This window comes from Coregonus lavaretus (assembly GCF_964263955.1).
Source record: "Coregonus lavaretus genome assembly, chromosome: 3".
Classification (NCBI taxonomy): Eukaryota; Metazoa; Chordata; class Actinopteri; order Salmoniformes; family Salmonidae; genus Coregonus; species Coregonus lavaretus.
In genome coordinates this window covers 48,792,653-48,816,113 of record NC_139990.1, presented here as the reverse complement: position 1 = coordinate 48,816,113, position 23,461 = coordinate 48,792,653, and the positions used below count along the sequence as shown (strand labels likewise).

The following is a 23,461-nucleotide window of genomic DNA, read 5'->3' as shown; positions in this document are numbered from 1 at the left end:
ATACATAGATAAAATATTCAAAGTCAGGCTATTGCCTTTTTTATTACGGCACCTTTATAATTTATTATAAGAGAGCCATTGGCAGTAGCCTGAATTATGTTGGATGAACTCTCCACTATGCACCGATTTCAGATCAGTTTGTGGTTCTACTCATTATAAACAAAGTAGGTTTAAACTGATTCAGGGTCTGTCTTTACAGAACTGCTCATCGTCGGGTTTTAAAACCCGGAAACCGTTGTAGCTAGATCCGGAAGTTTACCCCAAGTGAAAACAGAAAAATATGGCGGGGGACACTTTAACGGAGCTTCTTTTTCTGGATACGTTCAAACATCAAAGTGCAGAGGTAGCTAAATATGTTAATACCGCTTGGGTTTTATCCCAGGAGTATACTTTGCTGAGATTCCACTTAGCTAGCTAACTTTGGCTTCTGATCCCCTATCTTCCCCTAGGCTAATGCTAATGCTAACACAGTGGCCACCTTGCAGAATAACTAAATCGTCCTTCCAAACTAAGTGTGATGCATTGTTTCCTAGCAAGGTATTACGTTTTAAGTAGCTTACGGGTTCTTATATTCAGTGGTCTCTCCTACAGTTGTAGCAGGGATAGGGATACGCGAAACTACCTAGCCATAATGGATAATGGGACAGTCGGCAACAGCGTGTGCGCAGATTGTTTACCCGTTAGCTAGCTAACTACTCACACAACTAACGTCTATGTTTACCAGCTAGCTAGCTACTCACACAGGTTACGATACACAGACAGTTTTCAGACTGTTCATATTTACAGATAAAGTCTACAGTTACTGTCTGCAGATGAATACACGAAATTCCCAACAGGCCCTTTTGTTTATTTATGGCACAAAAAAGAGCTGACTGTTTTTGTTGTGCGCTAACATGGTCTTTAAATAAAAATCACATTTTATTTGTCACATGCGCCGAATATAACGGGTGTGGTAGGCCTTACAGTGAAATTATTAAAATGTGTTCTGTCTGTAGCTGACCAATGTGGACGTGGTGCGGTTCCCGTGCGGTGTCCTAATCACAGAGGTGCGCGTCATTCCCCCTGGAATTAAAGCACACACCAGTTTGCCAGACAACCGGGCATTCGGGTAAGAAACCATCATTCAAGGTGTATACGGGAGATCAAAATAAATATATACTACTATGTGCATGTGACATCTGAGACTGGGATGTGTGTGAGGGGAACTCCAGGGGCCTCATTTATCAATCATGCATAGGCACTAATCTGTGCGTAAACCATGCGTGGGATTATTTCCACACAACGTGTGCGATTTATCAATATGAATGTTTGCTTGAGTGTGTGTAACTTTACGCACTCACACAGTGCCAAGTGGTGAAATAATGCCTTGATCACACCTACAGCCTCATTGAGCAAAATGGTACGCAGCATCATCTGGATATGTGTGCAACAAAAGTTCAATATTCACATTCTGCTATCATTAATGTCAAGCCGTCTACGCATACAATTTAATGCATAAGTTCAATAAATCCAATGTATGCACCACACAGAACGCACTGCAATGCAATTCTGCAAGGCAAACGCAGCATTCCATTGGAAATGAATGTACTTGTGGTGTACCAAAACGCAATGATGCTGTCAGTGTGATCGAGGCGTAAGGGTACTGTCAAGTGTAGAATGGGGGAAATATATGTTGAAAATGTCTGAAATTGCGATGGAGTAATAATTCAATCGCTTTTCGATGTCGTATTTCCATTGTGAATTCATGCAACATATCTTGACAGGCATATCATTTGACCACATCAGTGCATTTGTTACTATAATAATTCACATAAAGTACAGTCATTTGTTAAATTAGAGGCACATGTGAAAGTGAAACAATTGTTGAAATACTATAAAAGACTGAGATAATGGGAAAACGAATGAGAGGCTGATCTTGCTCTGTTGGAAGATTTGGCACGCTGCATTTCACAGAGAGCGCGTTTTTAGAAACAGGTGGGACTTTTTTGGTTTTAGGAAATGATGTCTGATGAGACAATCTTATAGGATTTTTGTGAGGACTTAAGACTTACTTTAAAAAGGCAAACGCATGCCATTCCGGTGCACATCCAAGTGCTATCCACCCTCTGGTTTTTTCATTGGGAGCTTGCCGATCGGCATCTCACAGCCTCGGTGAGCCAGTGTTTTGGATGCAATCATCAGTAAAATGAACTGTAACATACAATTTCCATACACCATCGCACAACAGGTTGAAGTCAAGTTTTTTGTTGTTGCCATCAATGGGTTCCCAAATATGAACGGAGCAATAGCCACATCGCCATAAAAGCACCATCCCAAAACGAGTTGAACTATGTGAACAGTAAAGGCTTCCACTATTAATGTGCAGGTGATAAGTTATGTGATGTGCAAAAGACGCTGCTGAATGTGGTGGCCAATGTTGGCCTATAGGCCTACAGGAGGGAGCTGTTGAGGATGGATGGCTTATTCGTGAGTGTTGCCTACTCATTTGAAGTATATTTGCCATTGCTAAAGCAACTAATTGTCTTAATGTTTCTCTCGTTTTGGCTTTGGTTTTATTTTTACTGTTCAAGCCGCAACTGAGAGAGACAAATGAAACCTTTTGGTTGTACTCAATCTCTGACACTAGCACCTCTATTTTCTTAGTCTTTTTTGGTTGCGATGTTGTATATCATGGTACGGTGTTGTATATTCCCTACAGGCTTTAAAGGGATGATTTGGACCATGTATGATTAATTGGGGGTGTTTCAAAATGCAAATAGCCAAGGTCGTGCAAGAGCACTGAGGCTGAGAACAATTGGTATTTATCAACGGTTATCTCCTACAGGTGTACGAATGAAGCTTGTGGGATTGTTTGATAAATCATACTTTTTCTATGTGTACGAACATTCAAAATTCTGTTCGAAAGTAGTATTTTATAGAAGTTTCTACGCAATATTGATAAATGAGGCCCCAGAGCTGTAATGTCCTGTTTGGCCTCGTTCTCACCGTGTGTGAGGTAACCGTAACCGGACAGACGGGATCTCTCATGTGTCCGAAAGGGGGGCTGAGTGGTGATGTCATATCCTGTTCCTATCTGTTTCCAGGGAGACGTCGCCTCATTCCTTCCAGCTGGAGCTTTTCTTCAACAACCTCACTAAACCCAGCAACGCCTGCTTCCACAGACTGGGCAGGTCAGTAACACTTAGTACATTATATTTGAATTGAATTGAATTTATTTGTGTAAATGACATATTTAACAGAAATGTACAATGTGGACCCAGAGGATAGCACTTACAATTATTAATTTAAAACACTTGTTTCCAAAGACTGGTCCTCGAATATACCTCTACTTCTCTCAAACTACCTCTCTCTGTCTGTATCCCTCTCTCTCTACCTCTTCCTCTGTCACTCCTGCCCTCCCAGTATCTGTCTATTTCTCTCTCCCCGCCCCTCCTTTTTCTCTTCCCAGAATGTGTCCATAAAAGTATTTGAGAGTTCAAGTCTCACCTGTAGAACCTGTCAGGGCAGAGACCAATCTGTGCCGACTGTCTTAGTCCTTGTCCACGCCGAGACTGGTCTCTAGAAACTCAGCCCTGTTGTTGCACCTTCCGAATCACACACAACAGAATGTAGAACACAGAAAGACACATCGATCATTCCAACAGAGAACACAGGCACAAACCTAATGTTGGTCAAGCGCTCACAGGCCATTGTTGTTAACCTGAGAGAGAACTTGCAGTACGTCAGCCCCTCTACTGTAGCCTGCTCCACTACTAATGGCAATGTGATAACTCTCTTTCTGTTTCTGTCTCATCCTTACAGTTTTGAATATGACGAAAACAAATCCATCATTTTCAGGCCCAATGGAAAGGTAAAGACTCCTCCCCCCTCTGTCTGTGGAAAGGTCACTGTTCTCTCTGCAGGGGAACTGTGTTGTGTGTGTGTCGCTTTGTGTTTGTAATGGTGTGTGTGTGTGTGTGTTGTGTAGGTGAATACAGATGGTCTGGTACTGCGTGGTTGGTACACCAGTCTGACGGTGGCGGTGTACGGTACAGCGGAACGGTCACATGGTCACGACCGGGACTCTCCCCCGCCTCCCCCTCCCCCACCCCCCCAACAACAGACTGGCCTCAAGAGGATCATCAAACAAGGTGGGTAAAGACTCATACTAGAGTTGTCAGGATACCACTATCACAATACTACCATACTTTCCATGGCAAAAAGGAAAACACAAGGCGAACTAAACTGTGTGTGTCTCAGAATGGGATAAGGAGGAACAGTATAATGGCAGTCCCCCCAGACCAGCTCCCAGAGGCCCCCGCACCCCTCCTGGACCGCCCCCACCAGATGATGATGATGAGGAGCCAGTCCCAGTGACCGGTAACACACACACACACACACACACACACATTTCTCTGTCTTTATGTTTATCTCACAGGGACAGATTTCATACTGTATATTCAACTAGCTAACATTGCCAAAAGAAACGTGTCCATGTATTTGTGCAAGCCTGTATCCATGTATACCTGATGCCCTCTTTGGTTGCCGTGATAACCGACTGTGGTGTCCATGGTGACTGTTTCAGTTGGAGTGTCCAAGGCGGAGCCGACTGAAAGAGGGGAGGACTACCTGGAAGCGGTCTCACCTGAACGCGGCTCACTACCTGCCGACGAGCCCTACTCAGATGCCGAGCCTGAGGAGGAGGGGGAGGAAGAAGAGGACGAGGAGCCGGAAGAAGAGGACGACGCACGGACGGAGTGTAGCGCCCCTGAGGATGAGGAGGAGGAAGATGAGGAAGATGAGGGTGAGGAGGAGGAGGAGGAAGAGATGGAGGAAGGTAGGGGGGCTCCTGTGTGACGGCAGGACAGACAGTGTGTGTGCTCTAGCATGCTGCCTGCACCCCTCAACCCTAACCCTATACCCTGCTCAGACCCCTCAACCCTAACCCTACACCCTGCTCAGACCCCTCAACCCTAACCCTATACCCTGCTCAGACCCCTCAACCCTAACCCTATACCCTGCTCAGACTCCTCAACCATAACCCTACACCCTGCTCAGACCCCTCAACCCTAACCCTATACCCTGCTCAGACCCCTCAACCATAACCCTACACCCTGCTCAGACCCTTCAACCCTAACCCTATACCCTGCTCAGACCCCTCAACCCTACACCCTGTTCAGACCCCTCAACCATAACCCTATACCCTGCTCAGACCCCTACACCCTAACCCTATACCCTGCTCAGACCCCTCAACCCTAACCCTATACCCTGCTCAGAACCCTCAACCCTAACCCTACACCCTGCTCAGACCCCTCAACCCTACACCCTGCTCAGACCCCTCAACCCTAACCCTATACCCTGCTCAGACCCCTCAACCCTAACCCTACACCCTGCTCAGACCCCTCAACCCTACACCCTGCTCAGACCCCTCAACCCTAACCCTATACCCTGCTCAGACCCCTCAACCCTAACCCTACACCCTGCTCAGACCCCTCAACCCTAACCCTATACCCTGCTCAGACCCCTCAACCCTAACCCTACACCCTGCTCAGACCCCTCAACCCTAACCCTACACAGTGCAGTTAACAGAGCCGTTGTAACCAGCCTAACCAGTTGTAATCATAAGCCTTAGAGCCATGGCTGTTGCTGCTGTAGGTTCAGATCCCCTTGCATGACAAACTAACTGCGCCTGTCTGCTGTGGTTGTCTCTCTCATTCTTAACTCTTGGTTGAGTGAAATGTAATTTCATCATCTTATTAGTGTTTTAGCACTAATGTGAGTGAGGCCTTTTCTTTTGCTGTGCTTGTGTTGATTGTTTTTGTTGTTGATTTACAATATTTCTTTCACACTCCCTCCCTCTCCTCTCCAGGTGATGACGGTTATGAGCAAATCAGTAGTGATGAGGATGACTTGGACAATGGGAGTTTTAAGGTGCCCAGTTTTGACATTGACTACACCCCTGAAGACCTGGCCTCTGTGCCCCCAGTCCAGTACGATCCCTACGAAAGAGAGCTACGCCCACTGCTCTACTTCACCCCTCCTTACAAGACCCGCTTCGACTCCCAGCTGGAGAGGGCCAGGGGGGCTGTGTGTTGTGGTCCAGAGGGGCCTGGAGGTGGAGAGGGGGCAGAGGCTGAGGTTGTAGCCCAGATGAGAGAGCTCCTGGCTGGGATAGGAGAGGACCGCGACTCCCGCTGGGTCACGGCCCTAGAGCAGGCATCAGGGCTGCTCGCTAGAGGTTTGGGCTTTCTGATTGCACAGGGGGAATGGGAGGAGCCTATTGGAGCTCTGGTCCAATGGGCTCTCCAGGGTCTTAGTATGGAGATAGCTCTGACCCAACCCATTGCTCTAAACCTCAGGCAGCTGAAAGCTGGAGCTAAGCTGGCTTCCTGCTTGGCTGAGTGCCCACAGGGCCTCACTACGCTGCTGCACGAGGGAGCCCTGGAGCTCCTACTGGAGCTGCTCCAGGTGGACCATGTGTCGTCCACGCTGAAGCTGTGTATCCTGAGGGCTCTGGATGCTCTGACCAGTGCCCCCGCTGGTGTGGAGGCCTTCCTACAGGAGGGGGAGATGGAGAGGAGTGGATACCAGGTGAGAGGGGCCATACTGTACACATAAAGACCTCATAATAGAGAGGAGTGGATACCAGGTGAGAGGGGCCATACGGTACACATAAAGACCTTATAATAGAGAGGAGTGGATACCAGGTGAGAGGGGCCATACATTACACATAAAGACCTCATAATAGAGAGGAGTGGATACCAGGTGAGAGGGGCCATACTGTACACATAAAGACCTTATAATAGAGAGGAGTGGATACCAGGTGAGAGGGGCCATACTGTACACATAAAGACCTTATAATAGAGAGGAGTGGATACCAGGTGAGAGGGGCCATACGGTACACATAAAGACCTCATAATAGAGAGGAGTGGATACCAGGTGAGAGGGGCCATACTGTACACATAAAGACCTCATAATAGAGAGGAGTGGATACCAGGTGAGAGGGGCCATACGGTACACATAAAGACCTTATAATAGAGAGGAGTGGATACCAGGTGAGAGGGGCCATACATTACACATAAAGACCTCATAATAGAGAGGAGTGGATACCAGGTGAGAGGGGCCATACGGTATACATAAAGACTTCATAATAGAAAGGAGTGGATACCAGGTGAGAGGGGCCATACTGTACACATAAAGACCTTATAATAGAGAGGTTGCGTGTGTTACTAACTGAGGTTGTGTGTTGTGTGTCCGCCCCCCGCAGCGGTTGGTGCAGCTGTTCCTGGGGGAGGAAACTGTGCGGGTGGTAACCGCGGGCAACGCCATTCTACAGAAAGGCCACGCCTATGAGGTTATGACTGACCTGCAGAGGACAGCGGCAGCCTGGAGCGAGCCTCTGCAGGTAAACACACACTGACTGGAGACCTGCGTTTTGAGAACGGTTATTTTGGTCTGATAAAATTTCATAACCAGTTCCCAGTTCAGTGTGGAACTCTGGGGTTTCTATGTCTGAGGTTCTACTGTGCATATAATTACAACAGTATATCAGTATATGAGATTTATCATTGTTATATGTCAGGATGAGGGGGAGGAGCCTGACATACCAATGGAGGAGGAGCCATCATTAGGCCCCTCCCCTGTCAGCGAGGCTGAGCTGGATAGGTTGGCTGGGGTTCTAGAAGAGTTACATCACCTTCTAGAGACCGCCCCCCACACCATGGTCCAGCCCCCTGGAAAGGCCTTCCCTACAACCACACGCATTACTGGTCCACAGGAGAGAGACGACCCCTACCCTACACTTTACAGGTAGGTACAACACAAAAACTCACACACACACATACACACACAGTCGTTTGTACTAATAACTCCCCCCCCCCCCCCCCCCCCCACAGGTACATGCATGCATGTCATTTCCTGGAGAGCACGGCGGTGGCGTTGTCAGCAGCAGTGGCGACGGGGCATACAGGCGTCACTCACGCAGTCAGAGAACTCCTGCACTTCCTGTCTCTCACCCAATCAGGACTGCTCTTCATGCTGGCCCAGCCCACGCCTACCAACTTGCTGCTCCGCCTCCTAGCAACCGTCGCCGAGGCTGAGGGAGAGGAGCCTATGGTCATCGGGGGTGACGGGGGGTTCTTGGGCCCCGGATTGGGTGAAGAGGGTTTGGGGGTGTGGCTGATGCAGGCGCTGCATGCCCTCCAGAGTGTTTCTGAGCTGATGAGTCACGTGACTGCCGGCGGGGAGGGAGGGGTGGGGCTAGAGGAGGGGGACAGTGCGGAGGTACTGAGCATGCTCCATGCCCTCTACCTCATCACCTTCACACAGACTGGGAGGAGTGCTGTGGCCCATGTCTTCAGCCTGGAGAACAACCTTTCCTGTCTGGTTACGCTGCTGCAGCACCACAGCAAGGACGGACACGGGGAGGCCAAGGCCCGGAAGGCGGTGACCTATAACTATGCGTGTATGCTGGTGCTGATGGTGGTTCAGAACTCCAGTGATCTCCGTACCATGGAACAACACGCTGCTCCTCTACTCATCCTGGCCAAGGCTGATGACACCAACGCTAAACTACAGGGTACGTAGCTCCTGACCCCTGACTCTAACAGGGTTTGGCCGGCCGGGACTCCCCCACGGACTCCTTTTGGCGGGCCGGGTGCCTGCAAGCTGACTTCGGTCGCCAGCTGGATGGTGTTTCCTCCGACACATTGGTGCGCCTGGCTTCCGGGTTAAGCGAGCAGTGTGTCAAGAAGCAGTGCGGCTTGGCAGGGTCGTGTTTCGGAGTACGCATGGCTCTCGACCTTCGCCACTCCCGAGTCCGTAGGGGAGTTCCAACGATCGGACAAGACTGTAACTACCAATTGGATATCACGAAATTGGGGAGAAAAGGGGGGTAAAAGTACAAAAAAAAAGTAAAAAGTAAAAAAAAAGAAAATATGTATATATATATATTTAAAAAAAGAATGTGTTGAACTACTATTCAGAATTCCTTGCAAAGGTGAACTGCAACACTAAGTCATCTTCTCAGTGTTGGTCTTGTGTTCCAGAGCTGAGTCAGTGGCTGGAACCTCTGGACAAAGTGAAGTTGGAGATGGGCAGCATCCCCAGCCTCATAGACTACATCAAACAGGTGAGCTACAGGTCCCCAAGGAGTGATAACCAGTTGTTGCAGTTTGTTTAATACCTCATAATGATGACTTGGCTGCAGGCCTTCACCTCCCTAAACACACACACACCGACTTGCTTTGATATAACTAGCTGACTGAACTCCACTCCATGGTCAAGGAAGTTTCTGATCAAATCCACCAACGGAGTGGAGCAGAGATCAGGCTTTGTGAAATTCAGCAACAGCTAATTTGATTTGATTTATTAGGATCCCCATTAGCCGATGCCAATGGCGACAGCTAGTCTTACTGGGGTCTGACACATAACAAAAATTCATTACAGACAAAATACTTTACAATTTACATACATTAACATGTAGTGTGTGTGTGTGCATCTATCAGTTCCACATACATGTCAGTACATATACACAACAATTAGGTCACATGGGGGAGAGGCGTTGTGCCGTGAGGTGCTGCTTTATTTGTTCTTTGAAACCAGGTTTGCTGTTCACTTGCGCTATATAAGACGGGAGTTCCATGCACTCATGGCTTTGTATAATATTGTACGTTTCCTTGAATTTGATCTGGACCTGGGGTCTGTGAAAAGACCCCCGGTGGCATGTCAGGTGGGGTAAGTGTGTGTGTAAGTTGACTATACAAACAATTAGGAATTTCCAACACATTAATGTTTCTTATAAAAACAAGAAGTGACGCTGTGTCTTTCCTCAACTCTTAGCCAAGAGAGACTGGCATGCATAGTATTAATATTAGACCTCTGTTTACAATGAAGAGCAAGAAGTGCCACTCGGTTCTGGGCCAGCTGCAGCTTAACTAGGTCTTTCTTTGCAGCGCTTGACCATATGACTGGACAATAATCAAGATAAGATAAAACTAGAGCCTGCAGGACTTGCTTTGTGGAGTGTGGTGTCAAAAAAGCAGAGCATCTCTTCATTATGGACAGACCTCTCCCCATCTTTATAACCATTGAATCTATATGTTTGACCATGAAAGTTTACAATCTAAGGTAACACCAAGTAATTTAGTCTCCTCAACTTGTTCAACAGCCACACCATGCATTAGCAGATTTAGCTGAGGTCCAGAACAAAGGGAATTATTTGTACCAAATACAATGCTCTTAGTTTTAGATGTTCAGGGCCAGTTTATTACTGGCCACCCATTCCAAAACAGACTGCAACTCTTTGTTAAGGGTTTCAGTGACTACATTAGCTGCGGTTGCTGATGCATATACGGTTGAATCATCAGCATACATGGACACACATGCTTTGTTTAATGCCAGTGGCAGGTCATTGGTAGAACAAAGAAAACAGTAGAGGGTCTAGAGAGCTACCCTGCGGTACATGCAAATAGTTGTGACAGTGCAAATAGTTGTTACAGTGGCTGACCCAGATCTTGACTGGAGGGAGGGAGGGAGGGAGAGAGGGAGAGAGGGAGGGAGAGAGGGAGGGAGGGAGGGAGGGAGGGAGGGAGAGAGGGAGGGAGGGAGGGAGGGAGGGAGGGAGGGAGAGAGAGAGAGGGAGAGAGGGAGAGAGGGAGGGAGAGAGAGAGAGATGTGGCTGCATGCATATGGATGTGCATCAGTTAGAGCATGGCTGATGTAAACAAAGTACATATTGTATGTACATGTGTATTATTGGTCATATTACTAACGGAGAACCCATTCTGTCCCGTGTGTGTCCCTGTAGAACGTCGAGAACGTGTTGACCCTAGAGGGAAGTGGACTGATGTCTGCTCTGAGGGCCCTCTGCCAGATCGCCTGTCCCCCTCCCGCCGTAGAGGGTCAGCAGAGAGATCTGAAGTGGAGTCTAGCGGGGGTGCAGTTGTTTTCTGGGGAGGGCTTGGACATGTGTGTTTGTGTGCTCCAGAAGCTGTGTAGCGTGTTGCTGCCTGCCTGGCGTGTGCACGGACACATGGGACCCACGCCGCAGCGCTGTATGATCCTTGGCGTGTGCGCGAACACGCTAAGGCTGCTGCGGACCATGCTGACAGAGCTGCTGCGTAGCGGGGCCTTCCAGTTCAGGGACACGCGTGTGGCGAGCACGTTGGTGACGCTACACATGGTCGTGTGTTCAGCCCCGGCCTCTGGACGTCTAGACTGGGAGGAGACCAAGGTTCAGGCCCTCATCGTAGACGTGCTGCTCACCTTCACACAGGGAGTCAGCGAACAGGTACAACTCTTTTCTGATTGTCCTGTAACATTATGTCACATGTTGTGTGTGTTGCGTGTGTGTTGCTGTGTGTTGTGGGTGTGTGTGTGTTTTGTGTGGCTGTGTGTGTGTGTTGCGTGCGTTTATGTGCGTGTGTGTGTGTAATAACCTGTGTATCATTTCCCCTGTAGATGACCCACACAGAGGAGACTCTGCTCAGCAACACATGGTCTCTGATGCTGAAGGAGGTGTTGGGCTCTCTACTGAAAGCCCCAGAGGGACTCTTCTCAGGCCTCACCCTGCTGTCTGAACTACTGCCACTCCCCCTGCCCATGCAGAGCACACAGGTACACACACACGCCTGCTGCTTCTCATGTTGATACAGCAACCGTCATCAGCAACAGTCTGTATGTCATCAGATTGACACTTAACAAATACATTTACATTTTTACATTTTAGTCATTTAGCAGACGCTCTTATCCAGAGCGACTTACAGGTAGACCAATGCATGAGGTAGGACAAGTCTTTCATGTTGGAAACATCCAAACCAAGGGGGAACAGGTTTCTAGTTGTGTGTTGTGCCTGGCCCCCCTCCAGGTGATCTCGGTCCAGGACGTGGCGGTAGCATTGAACACCAGGAAGTTGTGGAGCATGCACCTGCGGGTGCAGTGGGGCGTGTTTGCGGACGCCCTCGGGTGTGTGTGTGGAACTAGCTGTCCACCGCTGCTGGCCATGCTGCGACGTGTGTGTGTGCAGCTGGCTGACCTCTCCTCTCCCACCGCCACCCTCATCATGAAGACCCTGCTGGAGCTACTGCTGGGGGAAGTACAGCCGTAAGACAGGCACAAACACACAGCCTTTTGCACCTCATCAACTAAGATGGCAAGCCAAATAAATCCCAAATTGGCCTTCACGTCCAAATTACAACCACCATGCTGCCATCTCTGATGTGTGTATGTGTGTGCGTGTTTGTATCTGGTGTGTGTATGTTTTTGATTTGGGTATGTGTGGTTGTGTTTTTCAGTGTGGAGGGTAAGAGTCCGGGTTGGGGGCAGGTCCTGCGTCTCCTCTCTCTATTCGACACCCTGGTTTCCCAGAGAGCCTGTAAGATCGCAACGTTACACCTGCTCTCTGGCTCCGCCCCCGGAGACGAACCATTGACTGATGTCTTCCCCCTGCTACTGTCCCTATTGGTTCCCTCTGCTGACCACGCCCTGCCACAACAGCACTGTGCAGAGCTGGTGGGATCTGTCCTGCAGTCACTGTGTGACCAGGTAACACACGAAGCACCTGGCATTGTATGAGGCTAATGCACTTCATCCACTAGTTGTTGTTTTGCCTCCAGCTATTACAGTGGAGAGGTATGGGGTGAATTGGTGCCTGCTATGTTGTGTTCATAAACATTTAGGTCTTTGTGCTCTTTAGTCTAAACTATGTGTCAGATTAGCAGGGTGTCGTATCCGGCTGAGCCAGGTAAGAGAGGGAGCAGTAGAGGGAGAGAGGAAGGTGTGTGTTTAACCCCATCGGTCCCAAGACACCAGCAAAAAATAGGCTTTTCATTTATTTGACTTTAATTTATCTGCATGTCCAGCTCTTATATTTAGCCTCACGATGAAGTGTTTTACCATTTTATTTTCAGGACAACCTGGGCTACAAGTAGAACACAAAGCTATTTGACATAAACAGTTGCATTCATGAGTTTTATTGACAGAGCAAAAACTTGATAAAAATGTAGTTATATGAATGCTGTAAGTACAGAAACTGTTTGCTCACTGGGAAATGAATATCCAACTAGTCAGTGACAACTGTGTGGAGTTTGGAGTTTATAACAGCAATTATGTGAGCTTATTACAGTATTATAGACACTATGTCCTGGAATTTACTATGATCTTCTATGTAGAAGAACCCCTTACCTTCTAACGCCTCTTGTGTAGCTAATGAGCATCATAGAGTGAAACATGTTACGTGTTCGTGAGAGTCTCAGCTTTTCATATATACCTTTTAATAGGCATCTCAAATCATTCTGACTCTACAGACATTTGTGTAAACAGTGGGACTCATTGGGTTAACTCTGCTGTGTGTGTGTGTGTTAGGACATCTCTCTGGTGGTGCCCCACCCAGCCGAGGGGTGTGTGTCGGAGGCCGAGCAGCTGGCCAATGCCCTTCCAGGACGGGAAATGATCTCATCAGTGTGCGACTCACTTCTGGAGGTTTTGGGGAACGGAGAGAGCAGTGCCACTCTGCTCCTCACCTGTCTCAGAACACTCATGTTCCTCACAGAACATGACTATGGACTCTACCACCTCAAAGGGTACACACACACTCCTCACTGCCAGGAGTTTAGATCAATGCAAGTGTAGCATGTATATAGACAATAGTAGGGGTTAAAGCACTGAACCCTGTGGAACACCGAATTCAACTGTAGTATGTGTGTTTTTAGAGCTCTGAAGAAGCACAGTGCCAGTGTGTGTGCTCTGTTGAAGAGACAGGTGTTCTCCTTCAGGAAAGACTCTGCTGAACTCCTCTCTGCTCTGCTGGACTTCCTACGACAGATCCTCAACACTGACCCTCTGGTAAAACCCCAAACAAGTCCATATCAACATTATCAACCCTTATTAACATGATCAACCATTATCCAGTCAACCATTATCAGCCGATGCTGATATGAAGGCCGATCCGCCCGTATATCATTCATCATTCTATCACACTCTCTCTTCTCATACCCAGGGTTGCTGTGGGGAGGAGAGTGGAGGGGAAGAGTCCGTGCTTGTCCCGCCCCCAAGGTCTGTGGCTCTGACTGGCTCAGAGATGAAGGCTCTGCTACAGTGGGAGGAGACTGACACACACCCTCTAAACACACTAGAGAAACACATCACGGTACACACCCACACACTTTGTGCATAGTAATGATTATAAGTACAGATCTCTGAACGGAAGTAGTAGCAGTAACTGTCATGTGTGTAGAAGCTGTGCAAGGAGGAGGATTCATTGGAGACCCTGTTGGAGAATGTGATTGGTCTACGACAGACGCTGGAGACCACTATGGATGCATCTTCTCCCCCTGAGACGGAGCCCACTCTACCCAACCCTGACACGCTATTGGCCCAGTTCAACCACAGGTACCGCCCACAGACACTGTTGGCCCAATAGATACCGTTAAAGCTGCAATATGTAACTTTTTGGGTGACCTGACCAAATTCACATAGAAATGTTAGTTATAGATCTGTCATTCTCATTGAACGCAAGTAAGTCAAAGAAGCAGTAGATATGTTCTATGTGCGCTATTTCTATGCTTCCCATTCTTAAATTTTGTTTTTGCGTCTTTTACTTTCAGTTTTGTACACGAGCTTCAAACAGCAGAAACAGTTATCAAATATATATTTCACTGAGATTTAGATCGTACAATGATTCTCTACACTATACTTGCCTGTTTTGTCACATAATCTGAAATTAGACGAACTATTAGAATTTTAGCAACCAGGAAATGGCGGAGCGATTTCTGCATAGTGCACCTTTAACAAAAGTGCAATTTTAATCAACTGTTTATTAATTCTGTGCCTGTATGAACTCAAAATCTGCTTGGAGAATCTGGCTCGTCTTGAATGCCCCACTGACATGCTATGGACCCAGTTTTGACCCCAAACTGTGTGTGTCCTGTTCTGACTGTCTGTGTGTGTGTTCTCTCCTGTAGGACGGTGTTTGTGTTGTCGGAGGTGTTGGATGAGCAGCTGAAGGCTCTGTGGTTCTCCCCCTTCCACACTGACGACATGGAGGCTGAACTAGACATGGTGAGACACCTGTGTGTTGTTTGAATGTGTGTGTGTCTCCCTGTCTGTGTGTGTGTGTGTGCGTGCGTAACCTCTCTGTCTCTGTCCCTAGGTGAAGGTGGACCTGCTAGGCCTGGCCCAGGAGTGTTGTCCAGAGTTGGACCTGAAGTCGGAGCTAGAACGCTCCTTCCTGTCTGAGCCCTTGTCTCCCAGTCACACCAAAACTAACAAGGGCTTCAGGCTGGGCAAGCACAAACACGAGACCTTCATCACCAGGTACACACACACACACACACATACTTTTATCACCTTTAGGTACATATAACCATGTGATTGTATGTGACCCACATATTAACAAAGATGCCTGTGTCGTCCTCTTCCTCACTCCAGTGGTAAGTCAGACTACATCGAGCCAGCTAAGAGAGCCCACATGATGGCTGCTCCTCGCGGTCGGGGCAGGGGGGGCTTCGGGGGACAGCCCTGTCGCCCCCACGACATCTTCCGCCAGCGCAAACAGAACACCTCGCGCCCTCCCAGCATGCACGTGGATGACTTTGTGGCGGCAGAGTTTAAAGACGTTGGGACTCCTCTGGGCCTGTTGCCCCCCAAGCGACCCCCTAAGAGCTCCCCCAAACCCCCCACCAGAGGCCTGTTCACTGGGAACAGAGGCAGGGCTGCCTTCCACAGCCAGCAGACACGCTTTTTCACCCCACCGCAGCCTAAAGGAGTGCTGCTGTCTGGTATGTAGACACACACACATCGCTGTAAACTAACAAGCGGGGGTCTGTTGTCTTTTGAAGAACCTTTGACTAACATGTCTTCCCGTCCCTTCTAGGTAACTATAATGCCCGTCGTGAGGGTGGGCGAGGTGGCTCGTCGTGGAGTGGTCCGTTGCCACCGGTTACCCACAGAGGAACATACAGTGATGCCAGGGGCGGGCAGAGCAACTTCACACGCGGCCCCCTGCCCTCACGACAGCAGCCTGCAGGTACACACACACACATGCTCGTTTGCACACGTACATACTGTATGCACGCACACACACACACACATATTCAGAGAACAACATGCATACAAGATAATACTTTCATGCACAATTACTGATGGTCACCCTTGTTCTTCTCCCTCCCTCCTGCCACTCTCTCTCTATCTTTCTCTCTCTTCCAGGTGCATATCGCCTGGCTCCGCGGGACCGCGCCCCTCGAGGTCGTGGGGGTACAGGCCTGTCGTGGCTGAGTCAGGGAGGAGGAGGAGGAGGGAGGGGGTCTCAGGGGGGGAAGTTTAGCGGTGGGGGAGGCAGCGGAGGAGGGAGGGGACGACACGTTCGCTCCTTCACCAGGTAAACAAACCTGGCCAATGACTGCAGCCCATCACGGCTCTTAACGGACCAATCAGGATAATGAGTACATCATCTCCATGGAAACGTGTCCTCTGTGGGATTCTATTGATGATGATGTGTGGACTTTGTGTTGATCTTGTTGTGTTATGTTTTTGTTCTTTTACATTGTTGTTCAGACTCAATAAAGTTATGTGATTGAGAGCGCTGTCTGGAGTAGTGTGTTAATGTTCCTCACTGTGGTATGTTAGTGTATGGATGGATGGATGGTTGGATTGACAGAAGGATCGATGCATGGGGTATATACAATGTAAGAATTTAGTGATAAACTGTATATAATTACAATCCATTGGAGTAGATGGAGTAAGACTATAGTACCTTAAGAGGACCAGAGATCAGAGGTGGTTCATCAGACTTTATTTAGGATCTCAGCAGGTTGGTTTCCTCTGAGTTTAAGCAATGTCACAGGTATCTGCCAATCATCAAGGGTGCGTTCAGGAGACACCACGTCGGACAAAATGTTTTCAGACGGTTAAATTAAGGAATTGAGGATATGGAAGTCAAAGCATTTTCTCTAATTTGTTCCTAATGCACATTACCCAGTGCCCAAAAGTAACATTAGGAATGGCCCCTAAATCCTGTGCAACCTCCCTCAGATGACGGTGACCTCTCTGCTCCTCTTGATGCAGTCGAGGGTGATGCTGTGGGGGCCGGCCTTATGTGACCCCTCCCCTGGCTGTGGGGAGGTAGGCGGGAATAAGGCTGGAGTGGGCGAGGCCGAGGGCAGTGATTGGGTAGAGGCATGTGTTGGCCCCTCCCTCAGCAGGCCCCTGGTCGGGTGTTCTACTTGATGCTGGCTCCTAATTGGCCCGTCTTGATGCAGTCCCCTGATTGGCTCGTCTCTGTTCCGCTGGCCCCTGCATGGCTGCAGGCTCCGGAGCATCTCCAGTAGCTCCCTCTTCTCTAGCTCCGCTTCTGCCAGCTCCCGTCTCCGCAGGCGCTCCGCCCCCAAGAGAGCCCGCACATCACACACCACCCTCGACAGCTGGCCCTACACACACACACAGGGATGTGTTATAACACACACACACACACACACACATAAATCCATATAGGTAGTACATATTATAAGTGTGTGTCACCTTGAGGTCCTCCACCTCGCTCTTCAGCAGAGACTCTTTCTGCACCATGTGTCTCCTCTGAGAGTCCAGCCTCGACTCCATCTCACGCCTCACCTCCTCCACCTTACCCAACATCTCTGCCCTGCGACACACACAAACACACACGTGTGTCACAATAAGTCACAATATCCGTTGTATAAAAGCAATGATGATAACACCCTTGAGGCTCTAGAATATTGTAAATATTGGCACGACGCGGTTACAACAGCCTAATATACAGTATCTCAATCCATCACCTCAAATACACACGAACCTGAGCAGCTCCAATTCTGTTCGTAGCTCCGCAACACAGTTGTGCTGTGATTGGTCTACAGAGAGAAGGGTATGGCCACAGCCACTAGGACACGCCCTGCTGCGGAACTCACACTCCGACAAGTGAGACTCTAGACCCCTCCTCTCCACCTGCACCGGACAACCTGGGGAGGGGGAGAGGGGAAAGAGAAGAGTTAAGGAGAGGGACACAGAAAGTAACAGAAAGATGAAGTAAGAGAGCAACACTTGAGACCTACTGAAAGTCTCTCACTGTCTTTCTCACCCCCACTCCACCTTCCTCTACCCCACTCCACCTTCCTCTCCCCCACTCCACCTTCCTCTCCCCCACTCCACCTTCCTCTCCCCCACTCCACCTTCCTCTCCCCCACTCTGCCTTCCTCTACCCCACTCCACCTTCCTCTCCCCCACTCCACCTTCCTCTCCCCCACTCCACCTTCCTCTCCCCCACTCCACCTTCCTCTCCCCCACTCTGCCTTCCTCTCCCCCACTCCACCTTCCTCTCCCCCACTCCACCTTCCTCTCCCCCACTCTGCCTTCCTCTCCCCCACTCTACCTTCCTCTCCCCCACTCTGCCTTCCTCTCCCCCACTCTGCCTTCCTCTCCCCCACTCCACTGCATTGCACGGCACTCAAGCACTCCCCCACTCAGAGATGCAGTAGCAAAAGGTCAAAGGAAGATTGAAGGATAATAACTTTTTATGTTTTTAATTGTGCAAATAAATTAAACACAATCCAATACCACACAGACACACACACCCTGATACCTACCGCCCTGGTAACATATGTAGTCTCCACCTGCCAACAACAGGTCACAGACACACGTGAGAGTTCACCTAATACCAACTCACACATCCCCCCCATCCCTCCGTTGCATTGGCTCTCATCCCCTGGGGGATGTTGCTCATAAAAAATGGAGGTGGGATCCCTCCCTGAGTAGTTGGATGTTTCCTCTATACAGATCTAGAGTATTTTATTATTCACCCATAATCGTAAAGGTTAGGATTCGGTTAGGGTAAGATGATCCTAGATCTGTGCCTAAGAGCAACTGCTACCTGGAGCTGAGGTCATTGTTCATCCCAGGTGGGCTCTGTATGATGTCACCATGACAACTGGTCTACCACCTGCTCCCCTCACACAGGTGTCATATCACTTCTGCTCCGTCTCAACTAAACACACTTCCATGTAGTATACTATACATTTCTCTAATACACTTACATACACTGACACGTTCATATTCACCCACACACTCTCTGTATTGTAATACACTGTAATCAGTGGAGGCTGCTGAGGGGAGGACGGCTCATAGTAATGGCTGGAATGGAGTCAATGGAACGGTATCAACCACATGGAAACCACATGTTTGATCCCATTCCATTGAATCCATTCCAGGCATTATTATGAGCCGTCCTCCCCTCAGCAGCCTCCACTGACTGTAATACACACAGAGCTGTAGTACCTGTGTAGGAGCAGGGCATGAGGGCGAATGGACACTCATCCTCGTGTGTGTGAAGTGTCTCCAGGCAGCAGACAGCATCACAGCCCTGGCCAGAGTTAACACAACGGATCTGGAGCCTAGACAGGTCATTACGCATGTACCTAACACAGACCAGACCAGAGAGTGATTGTTAGAATAACCATATTGTGTGTGTGTGTGTGTGTGTGTGTGAGAGTGTTTCTGTGTGTGTGTGTACCTGTGTAGTGGTCTCAGAGTGCTGATGTCCAGTGGAAGTCTGTCCTCAGGGCAGGAGTGGTGGTGTATGAGCCAGGAGCTGATGCAGGCAGCGCAGTAGGCATGTTCACAAGGGGCCTGGAGGGGGCGCTCCAACACATCCCGACACACACAGCACAGAAGTCCCTCGTTCACGTACCCCACAAACCTCTCCAGGTCATAACCCATCCTACAGCACACACAGACATACACATATACGTGCAGAGCACATAATGAGGCCACACAGTGCAAAAACAGTCAAACACTCATACAGCAGTGTTGTTAACTTCCTCCTCAATGTTCCTGGTTTTCTCAGTCTTTGAGCCCCTATGACTCTCCATTCTACTGGCATTCTATTTTACAGAATACACTGACCCTTACCTGAGACTGACAGACTCTCCTCTCCTCCCTCAGTCCTTTCTTCCTCTTTGGACTTGTCTCCTTCTTCTCTCCACCTCTTCTTCTCCCCACCTCTTCTTCTCTCTCCACCTCTTCTTCTCTCTCCACCTCTTCTTCTCTCCACCTCTTCTTCGCTCTCTTGTCTCTGTAGTTTACCCCATGTGAGGGTTTCTTCTGGCCCCTCCTCTATTTGCTCTCTCAGGGCCACGTCTCTGTGGTGATGTCTCCCTAGCAACAGGGATCCTCTGCCCATGCAGCCAGCTGCTGGACGAGACCACAGACAGACAGAGTTACACACACACACGTTAAGAGCAAGTGATGAAAGGAAGACTAGGCCTACTGTAAGTAATCCTGATTTATCTATTTGTTTTATTCAGACATTTTGGCAGGATAAATCCCTTGGGATGAATCATTGTGTTCTACAGGGGGTCCTGATGAAGCAACACATTACAAAGGCAGTTCCATTCAAACAGGAACATGGTGTATCTACAAACATGTTCTCTCCCTCATTCACCCTGTCCCTTTCCCTCTCTGTCTGTGTCTGTGGATGTGGGATTATCATGGATTACGCTCTTCTCTGATTGGATTACAGACTCCATGACAACATCCCCAATGCACTCTCACCCCACAGCAGAAATCAAAAAGCAACCCCAGAAAGAGAGAGAGAGAGAGAGGACGAGAGAGAGAGAGTGAGTGAGAGATAGAGAGAGAGCGAGAGAGAGAGAGAGAGAGAGAGAAAAGAGAGAAAAGAGAGAGAGAGAGAGAGAGAGAGAGAGGGAGAGAGAAAAGAAGGTTGACGACATCCGATCCTCGTTTGTTAAGTCACATGACACCGCTGGTCCTGCTCACACTGCCCTACCCTATGCTTTGACTTCTTTCTCCCCTCTCTCTCCAGATGAAATCTTGCGACTTGTGACGGCCGGCTGCCCAACAACCTGCCCGCTTGACCCTATCCCCTCCTCTCTTCTCCAGACCATTTCCGGAGACCTTCTCCCTTACCTCACCTCGCTCATCAACTCATCCTTGACCGCTGGCTATGTCCCTTCCGTCTTCAAGAGATTGAGAGTTGCACCCCTTCTCAAAAAACCTACACTCGATCCCTCCGATGTCAACAACTACAGACCAGTATCCCTTCTTTCTTTTCTCTCCAAAACTCTTGAGCGTGCCGTCTTTAGCCAACTCTCTTGCTATCTCTCTCAAAATGACCTTCTTGATCCAAACCAGTCAGGTTTCAAGACTGGTCATTCAACTGAGACTGCTCTTCTCTGTGTCACGGAGGCTCTCCGCACTGCTAAAGCTAACTCTCTCTCCTCTGCTCTCGTCCTTCTAGACCTATCTGCTGCCTTTGATACTGTGAACCATCAGATCCTCCTCTCCACCCTCTCCGAGTTGGGCATCTCCGGCGCGGCTCACTCTTGGATTGCGTCCTACCTGACAGGTCGCTCCTACCAGGTGGCGTGGCGAGAATCTGTCTCCGCACCACGTGCTCTCACCACTGGTGTCCCCCAGGGCTCAGTTCTAGGCCCTCTCCTATTCTCGCTATACACTTGGCTCTGTCATATCTTCACATGGTCTCTCCTATCATTGCTACGCAGACGACACACAATTAATCTTCTCCTTTCCCCCTACTGATAACCAGGTGGCGAATCGCATCTCTGCATGTCTGGCAGACATATCAGTGTGGATGACGGATCACCACCTCAAACTGAACCTCGGCAAAACGGAGCTGCTCTTCCTCCCGGGGAAGGACTGCCCGTTCCATGATCTCACCATCACGGTTGACAACTCCGTTGTGTCCTCCTCCCAGAGTGCAAAGAGCCTTGGCGTGACCCTGGACAACACCCTGTCGTTCTCCGCTAACATCAAGGCGGTGACCCGATCCTGTAGGTTCATCAAATCAAATCAAATTTTATTGGCCACATGCGCCGAATACAACAGGTGCAGACATTACAGTGAAATGCTTACTTACAGTCCTTAACCAACAGTGCATTTATTTTTTATTAAAAAAGTAGAATAAAACAACAACAAAAGTGTTGAGAAAAAAAGAGCAGAAGTAAAATAAAATAACAGTAGGGAGGCTATTACATTTACATTTTAGTCATTTAGCAGACGCTCTTATCCAGAGCGACTTATGTGTACATGTGGGTAGAGTTAAAGTGACTATGCAGTTAGAGGGCTGTAAAACGGCAGCCATCTTCTCCGGCGCCATTCTTCAGGCGCCATTCTTCATGCCATTCTTCATGCATTCTTCATGTAAGGCAGAGTACGACCCTGCCTTACACAGGAAGCGGCACAGGTCCTAATCCAGGCACTTGTCATCTCCCGTCTGGATTACTGCAACTCGCTGTTGGCTGGGCTCCCTGCCTGTGCCATTAAACCCATACAACTCATCCAGAACGCCGCAGCCCGTCTGGTGTTCAACCTTCCCAAGTACTCTCACGTCACCCCGCTCCTCCGCACACTCCACTGGCTTCCAGTTGAAGCTCGCATCTGCTACAAGACCATGGTGCTTGCCTACGGAGCTGTGAGGGGAACGGCACCTCCGTACCTTCAGGCTCTGATCAGTCCCTACACCCAAACAAGGGCATTGCGTTCATCCACCTCTGGCCTGCTGGCCCCCCTACCTCTGCGGAAGCACAGTTCCCGCTCAGCCCAGTCAAAACTGTTCGCTGCTCTGGTACCCCAATGGTGGAACAAGCTCCCTCACGACGCCAGGACAGCGGAGTCACTCACCACCTTCCGGAGACACTTGAAACCCCACCTCTTTAAGGAATACCTGGGATAGGATAAAGTAATCCTTCTACCCCCCCCCCCCCCCCCCCCCCCAAAAAAAAAAAAAAAATATATTGTAAAGTGGTTGTCACACTGGCTATCATAAGGTGAATGCACCCATTTGTAAGCCGCTCTGGATAAGAGCGTCTGCTAAATGACGAAAATGTAAAACATTTAAATGTAAAAGAGAGAGAGAGAGAGAGAGAGAGAGAGAGAGAGAGAGAGAGAGAGAGAGAGAGAGAGGGAGATGTTAATCAAATAGGCAATAAACAAAGAGATATCATAGAGTTATGATGATGAAATTGCCACCACATGTCAGCAACTCTGTAGGATATAAAGCCTAGCCCTCTAGCCTACAGCCCACTACTCCTACCATGACCATCGACTATTGCTGCACTAAGACTATGTGGTGTCAATATGCATTTTTCATATCATGCATTATGATAACATGCTAAATATAAACTCTAGTGTAACTCCAAAGCAGTTTATGCTTTGGGGTTTATGTAAAAGTTATGTATTCTGTGATGTTGAATATCAATTCTGCATTTGACATATTCCATATAATCACATGCAGCAACCTTCTGACCAGTAGCTGCTGTTTACAGTATGTCTGTGGGGTTTTGCAGAAATGCTTGCCAGGATGTAATTTACTTGACCACTTATTCGATTTTTATTTTCTAGAGTAGTTTACTTACCACCAGTGCTCAGTCCATGACAGATGACATCTCAATCGGAATCATCATTTCATTCTGCAAACTCCTTCAAATTGAAGTGATAT

At 48.7% G+C, this 23,461-nt stretch overlaps 2 protein-coding genes across 3 annotated transcripts; one reads left to right on the top strand and one right to left on the bottom strand.

Annotated features, from left to right (window-relative positions):
• The first annotated feature begins 243 nt into the window (after positions 1 to 243).
• LOC311112002 (protein virilizer homolog) lies at positions 244 to 16,555 on the top strand. Of its 2 annotated transcripts, none has more exons than XM_084154963.1 (25): positions 244 to 343; positions 996 to 1,108; positions 3,084 to 3,170; positions 3,802 to 3,850; positions 3,968 to 4,130; positions 4,240 to 4,359; positions 4,565 to 4,783; positions 5,849 to 6,570; positions 7,247 to 7,384; positions 7,562 to 7,788; positions 7,875 to 8,557; positions 9,027 to 9,109; positions 10,787 to 11,269; positions 11,440 to 11,595; positions 11,846 to 12,081; positions 12,273 to 12,522; positions 13,342 to 13,559; positions 13,689 to 13,821; positions 13,976 to 14,125; positions 14,213 to 14,367; positions 14,940 to 15,036; positions 15,128 to 15,291; positions 15,406 to 15,755; positions 15,851 to 16,003; positions 16,183 to 16,555. In XM_084154963.1, the coding sequence occupies exons 1-25, from the start codon at positions 281 to 283 to the stop codon at positions 16,356 to 16,358; spliced, it is 5,388 nt and encodes a 1,795-aa protein (XP_084011089.1). In that variant the 5' UTR covers positions 244 to 280; the 3' UTR covers positions 16,359 to 16,555. The 2 variants fall into 2 exon arrangements, with proteins under 2 accessions (XP_084011089.1, XP_084011088.1); XM_084154962.1 differs by having other exon boundaries at positions 254 to 343; positions 4,565 to 4,816.
• A 448-nt stretch (positions 16,556 to 17,003) lies between these two features.
• LOC311120074 (E3 ubiquitin-protein ligase PDZRN3-B-like) lies at positions 17,004 to 19,701 on the bottom strand (the record flags this gene model as incomplete). The annotated part of the gene is made up of 5 exons (XM_084157809.1): positions 17,004 to 17,402; positions 17,494 to 17,614; positions 17,786 to 17,948; positions 19,261 to 19,400; positions 19,496 to 19,701. 5 exons carry the CDS (start codon positions 19,699 to 19,701, stop codon positions 17,004 to 17,006), a joined length of 1,029 nt encoding a protein of 342 aa, XP_084013935.1.
• Positions 19,702 to 23,461: the final 3,760 nt, after the last annotated feature.